This window comes from Sapajus apella, unplaced genomic scaffold, assembly GCF_009761245.1.
Source record: "Sapajus apella isolate SASKATOON/1434 unplaced genomic scaffold, GSC_monkey_1.0 scaffold12, whole genome shotgun sequence".
NCBI lineage: Eukaryota > Metazoa > Chordata > Mammalia > Primates > Cebidae > Sapajus > Sapajus apella.
Genome location: NW_022436952.1, coordinates 25,864,989 through 25,873,892, shown reverse-complemented (window position 1 = coordinate 25,873,892; position 8,904 = coordinate 25,864,989). Strand labels below are relative to the sequence as shown.

General features: G+C 54.9%; 2 protein-coding genes across 5 annotated transcripts; one reads left to right on the top strand and one right to left on the bottom strand.

Moving 5' to 3' along the window:
• Positions 1–389: 389 nt before the first annotated feature.
• On the top strand, positions 390–5,846 carry EIF5A (eukaryotic translation initiation factor 5A). Of its 3 annotated transcripts, none has more exons than XM_032280507.1 (6): positions 390–505; positions 3,009–3,194; positions 4,418–4,522; positions 4,743–4,874; positions 4,973–5,046; positions 5,210–5,846. In XM_032280507.1, exons 1-5 carry the CDS (start codon positions 437–439, stop codon positions 5,033–5,035), a joined length of 555 nt encoding a protein of 184 aa, XP_032136398.1. In that variant the 5' UTR covers positions 390–436; the 3' UTR covers positions 5,036–5,046; positions 5,210–5,846. The 3 variants fall into 3 exon arrangements, with proteins under 3 accessions (XP_032136398.1, XP_032136399.1, XP_032136400.1); XM_032280508.1 differs by lacking the exon at positions 390–505 and adding an exon at positions 773–1,141; XM_032280509.1 differs by lacking the exon at positions 390–505 and adding an exon at positions 1,341–1,503.
• On the bottom strand, positions 5,524–8,902 carry GPS2 (G protein pathway suppressor 2). 2 transcript variants are annotated; one of them, XM_032280493.1, is made up of 11 exons: positions 8,670–8,777; positions 8,312–8,457; positions 7,842–7,951; positions 7,645–7,757; positions 7,434–7,513; positions 7,263–7,345; positions 6,941–7,094; positions 6,758–6,847; positions 6,600–6,679; positions 6,418–6,535; positions 5,524–6,229 (listed from the first exon to the last, which is right to left on the bottom strand). In XM_032280493.1, the coding sequence occupies exons 2-11, from the start codon at positions 8,403–8,405 to the stop codon at positions 5,925–5,927; spliced, it is 1,227 nt and encodes a 408-aa protein (XP_032136384.1). In that variant the 5' UTR covers positions 8,406–8,457; positions 8,670–8,777; the 3' UTR covers positions 5,524–5,924. The 2 variants fall into 2 exon arrangements, with proteins under 2 accessions (XP_032136384.1, XP_032136385.1); XM_032280494.1 differs by having other exon boundaries at positions 6,047–6,229; positions 6,418–6,513; positions 8,670–8,902.
• Positions 8,903–8,904: the final 2 nt, after the last annotated feature.

Genomic DNA, 8,904 nt, shown 5'->3' with positions numbered 1-8,904 from the left:
GGTTTCACTATGTTGGCCAGGCTGTTCTTGAACTCCTGACCTCGTGATCCGCTTGCCTCGGCCTCCCAAAGTGCTGGGATTACAGGTGTGAGCCACCACTCCCGGCCCACCACTCTTTTTATAGACAGTTTTTTCTAAAGGACCTCGTAGACAATTCTTTTGGGAGCCGCAGAGCACAGCTGGGGAAAAAACAGGAATACTACCTAAGCGTCTTTACTGAGGACCTAAGAGCGGAAGGGCCTCTATGGATGCCATAGGGACTAATACGGACTGAGGGCTTAAACAAGATGGTGTCGCCGCAGGACCGCTCTATCTTCCCGGATGAACTCTATGGCAGAGCATAGGCGTTCGATTTAGAGAAGTGAAGCCGAGATGGGTGGGAACCTGACCACACTAGCGCGCTAGGAAGAGTGGGGCGGAAAGACATCTCCCGCGCATGTGTGGAACTGAGGGGACGGATTCCAACACAAGGGGCCCACCCCACAGAGCAAGTTTTCTGAAACGTGTGAGTCGTTTAAGTCCAGTTAAAGCCGAGGTGTGGCGTATCCTGCGACGCATGCGTTCTAGGCAAGACAAGCGATATAGTGGCGTGGTCTTTTCAACGCCGGGCGTGCAGACGACGTCTGAGGTGGAAGGGGCGTTTAAGATTCCGAACACGCATGCGTTCTGAGACCGAGGCGTATCCTTCAGAGGGTGTGGAGTGCAGGGCTCCTTATTGCGCAGGCGCAAGTACTGTCCGGTAGGACGAGCGGTCTATCAAGGGGAGGGAAGAGGAGGTTGAAGAGATTAAAAAACCGGGTGCGCCTGCGCGTTGCCGATTAGTTAGAAGCGCTCAGGGTTTGTGAGGGGCGGAGTCACGTATGCGCGTCATTGGACGGGTAGGTGGGAGGGAGGGTGGAGATGGGGTGGGTGTGTGCGCTTGCGCAGTGCGGGGGTGGAGGGCGGAGGAGATAGATAGCACGCTTGCGCGGCTGTCATAGGGCTGCTTGGTTGGTCAGTGGGGAGTCGGCGCCTGCGTACTAAGACCCGTGTGCAGCAGCGGCGGCGGCGGTAGAGGCGGCGGCGGCGGCGGCAGCGGGCTTGGAGGCAGCGGTTGGGCTCGCGACGGGCGGACGGGGTCGAGTCAGTGCGTTCGCGCGAGGTGAGAGCGGGCAGGGCGCGCGTGCGCGGTACCTTGACTTGGGCTTGGGAGGAGAGATGGAACTGCGCGGGGGTCGGGGAGGGGGCAGAGGGGAGCGGCGACCGCCGCGGCACGGGCTCGGTCGGAGAGCGGCGCGAGGTGCGGAGAGGCGCGGGCGCGCGCCCCGGTTGGCGCGCGGGGTGACGGTTGGGGCCGGCCCGGTGACGTTGGAGCGACGCAGGGAGGGGGACGGTGAGCCGCGCGGCCGCCACGCGGGAGAGGCCGCCAGGCGGCCACGCCGGGGCGAGGGCCAGGTGCCAGATCGGCCCACCGGGGCAAGGGTACCTCGCCGTTGAGGACCGGGCGCCGCGCGGCCACGTGAGGTGGGGGAGGGGGCTATTCGGTGAGAGGGCATGTTGGGGGGGGTTGGCGGACGGTCGGGGGGAGGGGAGGCGGCGTGGCTCCGGCCTGGCGTAGCCTCTGAGGAGGGGGCGGCCGCAGCACCGGAAGTGCCCCCCACGGGAGGCTGCCCTCGGGGTCTCAGGCCGCATGGCCGAGCGTGGACCGGGGCCGCATGGCAGCGCGGGGACCCCTCCCCCTAGGTCCCGGCCACCGGAAGCCCTGGACGGCCACATGGTCGGCAGGAGCCGGCAGCTTCTACCGCGGGGAGAGCTAGTCCTTGTTGGGGGTCCTAGGGTGCCTGGAGTTTGAGGAGTGGGAGAAGCCTGAGGCCCAGGTCCTGATTACCCCGGAGGGCCCGCTGCAGGCATATGTTAGCGCTTGCAACCTCATGGGCCTCAGGAGTTTTCCTCCAAAAGCTTCCTGGAAAGTGAGGCGGCCAGCCAGGTGTAAGTGGCACTCCTCCGAGCAGGGAGGCCGGAGAAATGGGGAAACTGAGGGCGTTTAGACAGGAGCCCAACTCTTCTGTCGGCCCGTGCCGACAGCGCCTTTAAAGTCTCAGGCAGACGAGTTTCCCACTGTGATAGGCGCTCTTCACCTTGTCACTGTCTTCCCGTTGTAACTGGTTTGAGAGTTCCTCGGTTTCGAAGTCCTTAACTCTACTAGCCTAGTATGATTTCTACTACTCACTACTACCAACCTTTTGCTTTCATTTTATTGTCATTCACCACCCCCCACCTCTCCCACTTTCTACTGACTGTACTGGCCCGGCCTGAAAAGCCGACAGAACAGATGCATCCTGGGAAAAGTGGGAGGACCTTCCAGGAGAGGCTGGGTTCCTGGGTTCTCTTTGGGAACCAAGATCGAGGTGTTTGGCAGGGGGATCATTTCGGAAACAACTTTGCTTTCTCTCCCTTGGCTCCATCTGCAAGTGCATGTTGGCGAGGCGGGAATCCCCCAAAGAGGCCTTGTGGTTTCCTGTAGCAGTGACTGGTTTGTGTGTGGATTGGGGGGGGGGGTGTAACAGATGGGTGGGGCCTTGTCCTCCGGTCTCCACCCTCCCTCTCCACATTAGCCCTGCCCTTTTGCTGGATCATAGCTGCTCACCTAATTATAGCCTTGGCTATATGTGGGGGAGAGGGGTGGTTGGTTTCAGTGGCAGGTAATACCTGAGTCCTCCCCCCTCCCAAGAAGTAGGCCTTTTCTCATCTCTGAGTTTTGACATTCCAGCTCCCTAGAGCCTTCCTTTCCCAAGCCACCACTTTAGCTTTGATTTGTGGGGGAGAAACCAGCTATTCCACCCTCCCATATACAGACCAGTCTTGAGTATATTTGAGCCCAGTCAGTATTTAAGTTCAGGAACTTTGACTTTATTTTAGGTGGGTAATGGAATAAAGAGTTGGGAAAATGTTTCTAGAGAGAAATGGGATAGATTGGAGGTCCTGTTAACCTCCATGCTTATTCACTTCAGTTCTCTTCTTGGCTCTAGTTGGAATCGAAGCCTCTTAAAATGGCAGATGATTTGGACTTCGAGACAGGAGATGCAGGGGCCTCAGCCACCTTCCCAATGCAGTGCTCAGCATTACGTAAGAATGGCTTTGTGGTGCTCAAAGGCCGGCCATGTAAGATCGTCGAGATGTCTACTTCGAAGACTGGCAAGCACGGCCACGCCAAGGTTAGAATTTCACTTCCACATCTTGCTTTCCCCCATGCCTCCAGTATCCTTGGCGCTCCCAGCAGCAAGCTGCCAACAGTGCTGACCTTCCTTTGACTTTGCTTTGATTGTCTGATTCCTTTTGTTTAGGATTCAGCCCTCATACCCATTGAGACCACTACACCTGCTCCCCAGTCTTCAGCCTCTTGTGGTTATCCTTCTGTCCCCGCATCATTCTCTGACATTCCCTCCATTTCTCCAGCTTTGTGCCAGTCTCTTAACTTCAATTCAGTCTTTATGCTCTAGCTGTTCAGTTGCTCCTTCCTTATTCTTGGTTTTCACTTTTTCTGTTTCTCTCTTCCCTTGAGCCATTGTAGGTGGTTGTTTCCATTACTATGCCCAAGGTTTCTCCAATTCTGACAGAATGAGGCCTTCCCCTGGAGGGAGGGACTCCTGCATTCAGAACTCTCAGATCACTTTGCTGCTTGATTCCTCAGTTCTAGCTTTCCCTTTGGAACTCTGATGCAGGATCACACTCCCCCTACCTGCCCCATCCCACTCTCCTTGGGTTCCTTGAGCCTCCATGCTTTCTTGGGTTTTAACATTCTTGCTAGCACCTCCCTCATCACCTCAGACTTATCCTGTCTCTTTAGAATTTTTTCAACCTGGTTCATTCTTATTGTTTCTTGTGGTGATCTTCCTTAATCAGTTTTTCCATCTTTTGACTTGATGTTGATCTTGAGTTATTCCCTAATGGCTAGATCCTTCTCTGTGCTCTTCTGGTATCCTTATTTTCTGGTTGCATAGTTATTTCTGATCTCCCTGCAAGTCCCTTTTTCTCTTCAGCTGTTTCACATTTCTTGTTTTCTTAGCCGTTTCCTTCTACCTTATTTCCCAATTTCTCAGTTCCTTATCCTGGTGTCCAGAAAACTCTTGCAAACTTTTACCCAGACTCCTCCCGCCTCCCCTAGACTCTTAGCATCAACTGTCTTCTCCAAGCCTGCCATGCCGTTTTCTCTTGTGCTGTCAACCCCAATCTCAGTGGTGGTCTTTTAGCCTCTGTTGGTTGGTTTTTTTCTTTTAAGAGGCTTTACTGTTTCTTGAGTTGATTGGTTTAATTCCAACACTCCCAGTCTTTGCCCCAACAGTGTAGTCTGACTTCCCTCATCAGGCAAGATTAATTTGAGACTTTATTTTCTCCATCTTAGAGTTTGGTTGGGTTTCTCTGTGATGCATACATACAGGTCCACCTGGTTGGTATTGACATCTTTACTGGGAAGAAATATGAAGATATCTGCCCGTCAACTCATAATATGGATGTCCCCAACATCAAAAGGAATGATTTCCAGGTATGTAGATGGTCTGAATGAGGATGGGTTAGTGGTTTATGGTGGAGGGGGGTTGGAGGGCAGGGACTGACCAGAAGAGCTTGTGCTGGGAGATAGGAGGGAAATGGCAGGAGAGGGTATTTGGTATTAGTTTGCTGTCATTCCAATTTGTCTATCAGAGCCTTTACTCTCAGCCTACCTGGGCTTACTACCTTCAGCTTCCTTCCCTATGTGCCCCCAGCTGATTGGCATCCAGGATGGGTACCTATCACTGCTCCAGGACAGTGGGGAGGTTCGAGAGGACCTTCGTCTGCCTGAGGGAGATCTTGGCAAGGAGATTGAGCAGAAGTACGACTGTGGAGAAGAGATCCTGGTATGGTGCCTTCCTCCCTGCTTTTGTGCTCAACTTTGCTCTGTACATTTTTTCCTCTGAGCTCAGACATCTCCTGGCTGTCCCTCTTGCTCCTCCAGATCACGGTGCTGTCTGCCATGACAGAGGAGGCAGCTGTTGCAATTAAGGCCATGGCAAAATAACTGGCTCTCTGGTGAGTATCACAAATCCTTCACTGTCCCCTTTACATTTTGTTGTCCCCAGCAGAGCTGCTCTAGTCTTAATTGCTTACTTTCTGCCCCTAGCCTGGCCCTGTCTTCTCTATCCTTCCTGTTGAAGGTATTATCCTGTCTTACCAATTTCTCTCTCCAACCCAGGGTGGCGGTGGTGGCAGCAGTGATCCTCTGAACCTGCAGAGGCCCCCTCCCCCAGCCTGGCCTGGCTCTGGCCTGGTCCTAGGCTGGACGACTCCTACACAATTTATTTGACGTTTTATTTTGGTTTTCCCCACCCCACCCCCCAATCTGTCGGGGAGCCCCTGCCCTTCACCTAGCTCCCTTGGCCAGGAGCAAGCGAAGCCATGGCCTTGGTGAGCTGCCCTCCTCTCCTCCCCTCACACTACAGCCCTGGTGGGGGAGAAGGGGTGGGTGCTGCTTGTGGTTTATTTTTTTTTTTATTTTTATTTTTTTTAATTCAATCTGGAATCAGAAAGCAGTGGATTCTGGCAAATGGTCCTTATGCCCTCCCCACTCATCCCTGGTCTGGTCCTCTGTTCCCCATGGCCCTTTACCCTAAGCACCATCCCAACAGACTGGGGACCAGCCCCTCCCCTGCCTGTGTCTCTCCCCAAACCCCTTTAGATGGGGAGGGAAAAGGAGGAGAGGGGAGGGGACTTGCCCCTCCTCAGGCATCTGGGAGGGCCCTGCCCCCATGGGCTTTACCTTTCCCTGTGGGCTCTCTCCCCGACACATTTGTTAAAATCAAACCTGAATAAAACTACAAGTTTAATATGAAGCCCCCAACTCAGCTGCTTATTTCAATTAAATGGGTATATTTTGGAAGCCACAAAAAGACTGACCTCTGCCACTGAGTTCATTGGAACCCACTACTTGTATCACTTGCTGTGGGCCTGCCAGCCGTCCCCTGACCCTCCAAGCAGCCTTGACCTATTCCAGACAGTTGGGTGGGAGGCAACACAAACAGCAGCAGCCAGGGGCAGTGGCAGGTAGATTTTATTGGCCTGGGACACACAGGGGGTACCCTCACCCACAGTGGGATGGGGGGGTATGGTGCTGAAGATAATAATCTGATGGTCACTTGTGGTAGAATCGCGGGTTCTGGCTGTGTTGGATGAAGGGGAGCCGAGGGCCAGGTTGGCTGGTAGCTGCAAAGCCCGACTGGCGGTGGTGATGAAAAGAGGGCTTTGTCACTGGGCATACTCTCCCTTCCACTAATACCCTTACTAATAACCACCCCCAAAGAGGAAGGAAAAACCAGATGATGTGGGCTACCTGTCCTACCTAATTCTGCTTTTCTGGATCCCCAGTGTAGGGATTCTGACAGGTAAGGTTATTACCATTCTTACCTTTCCCGCTGGTTGGATCTGCACAGGGAGCTGGGGGGAAGCAAGGAGTCCAGGGGCTGGATGCAGAGCCTGGGGGTGCATGGGGCGCAGAGAGGACTGCAGAGAACAGAGTCAGGGCCTGAGGCATACTGAAGCTCCCCTTAACATATCCTTAACCCTGACCTCCCAAGGGCCATACTCACTGAGTCAGAGAAGCCCGTCTGCTGGTTAGCATGTTCCATCTGCTTTTGCAAGGACAGGGCACCACCAGGCTGGAGGAAACCTAGGTGGGGAGCAGGGGCATGTGAGACAGGGAGGGGAGGACTCAGTGAGCTAGAGGTCCTGCATGGGATGTTATCACCTGTCTGAGTGGGCTGGAAGTGGCCGTGCACTGCATAGGGCTGTGGCTGTGGCTGAGATAGGTACTGCACTGCAGGGAACGCCGAAGGAGCTGAGAAAGAGACACAGCTATTAACCCTTTACTCAATAGCATTCCTCTTTTGACCCTGAGGAAAGCCAAGCCCCCATCCCTCCAATGACTCACCTCTGAGCTGCTGACTAGGACTATAAGCTGGCTGTGTGGGCCCATAGTGAGGTGGGGGCTGAGCAGTCCCATAGGCACCACCAGGACTGCCTTGGAATTGTCCATGCTCTGGTGTCCCCGCAAAAGCAGCTGCTGAGCCCACATAGTGCCGGGTCTAAGGAGGGAGAATGAGAACTCGCCTACAAGCTCCTTGAAAGCTGAAACTCAGTGACTTGGGTATATCTTTATGCTGTTTCCCCCTAAATTTAAGTGCTTGATATGTCTGTGACTTGAATACTGGTGGCAAGGATATTTGGGACTAGGCATCCAATCCTATTCTTACCGTAAGCACTTGGGGTCCAAACATTTGTTTGGCTCTGTCAGCTGCCATAAGGGTGCCTGGGCGATTGTGTCCTCCAGGGCTCCCTAGAAAGGGAGAAGGGCGTCAGGATGCTGAAATGGGAGGCTGCAACCTCAAAGAAGGCTGGTTCTATCAGGTAGTTTTAGTCCTCACCCTGCATGCTAAGGAGATGAGTTCCTGTGTGAACAGTCAGGCTCTGCTGGTATGCAGCTGATGTCAGGGTGGTCAGGTCACTAGAGTGAAAGGTAAACAGGTTAAAGTCAAGGACAGACACCCTCTGTTTTGTCGTTAAACACTGGTTCTCCTACTATCTGATCCCCGTTCCACTTGGCCCCGATTTTGGTTTTTATCACTCTGATCCCACCTTTGTTCCTTGCGCCTCCGTTTTTCTTCTTCATGTAAAACTTTCTTGAGCTGCAGGAAAAGCTGGTGCTTCTCTTCCTGTAGGGCCAAAAGCTTCTCCTGCAACTTCAGAATCTGGGATAGGGTGGGGAGAGAAGATGAAGGTAGGGAGAGTCAAGGGAAGAAATCAGAGCTTGGAGAGATCAAGGGACTGCTTACTTGTTCCTTTGTCTCCTCTAGTGACATTCTCTCTTCCATTTCCTTTTTCTTCCTTCTTTCTTGCTCTTCCTTCATCTTCTGTTCCATCATCTTGTCCACCTCTTCTTCCTCTGGAGAATCAGGCAGAATGAGGAAGAGGCAGGGTAATAAAAATTCCAACGTTACAGATTGAAGACCAGCAAAACCCAGTCATCCCAACACGCCTGTGGGCTCTTTGCCTCGAGGGGACAAGCTCCCCATCGCTGCAATAGGGAATATAATGGAGACGTTATCAGGTGCTCTCCAAGGTCCTTCCCAGCTCAAGGGTTCTGGAGAGTGGACTAGGACGCTTAAATCCTACCACAACAAGGCTGTTCCTTCCCTCCTCTGCGCTCGGCAGCGGGCGCGCACGTTGGCCGGTGGGTTGGGGCCAGCCGTGAGGTACAGGAGCCATTCTGGGCCATATGCCCCCCGCTATGGCCCCGGCTCACCCTGCCGCTTGCGCTCCCGTTCCATCATAATGTGCCGGTGCAGCGCCCTGGCCATGGCGTTGGAAAGCTTGGGGCGCTCCAGGAGTGCAGGCATGGTGCTGCCGTGGACGCCCGGCTGTCTCTCACTGCCAGACCTCAGACGAGACCTACGGGGAGGCGGGCGCTCAGAGGGGACCGCGCCCGGCTCAGGCGGAAACCCGTCCGCCCGGCCCGCTCGCCGCCCCGGTCACGTGTCCCGGGAGCCCGCCACCCGGCCGAGCCCGCAGCCCCCGCTCCAGCACGCGCGCGGGCGGCGCTGGGTCCCCGGCTCGGTGCTGCCGCTCCCTGCCTGGCTAGCCCGGACACCAGCACCCCTTACCCGCCTTCTCTGCGCTTTCTCCGCGGATCCGGCGCGCCCTGGCCCCTGCGTCACATCCAGCGGCCCGGCGAGTCCTTCCGGAGTCACGGCGGAGGCCGATATCACTGGTTGGGTGAGAGAAGGCGGAAGCGCGCTGCGACGGGTGCTCGCAGTGTCCAAATCCCATCGCCAGCAACGCAGGCGACGGACGCTGCACAACTGCTTTAGCATCCTCAGTTAAGAGAACTTTCGCGGG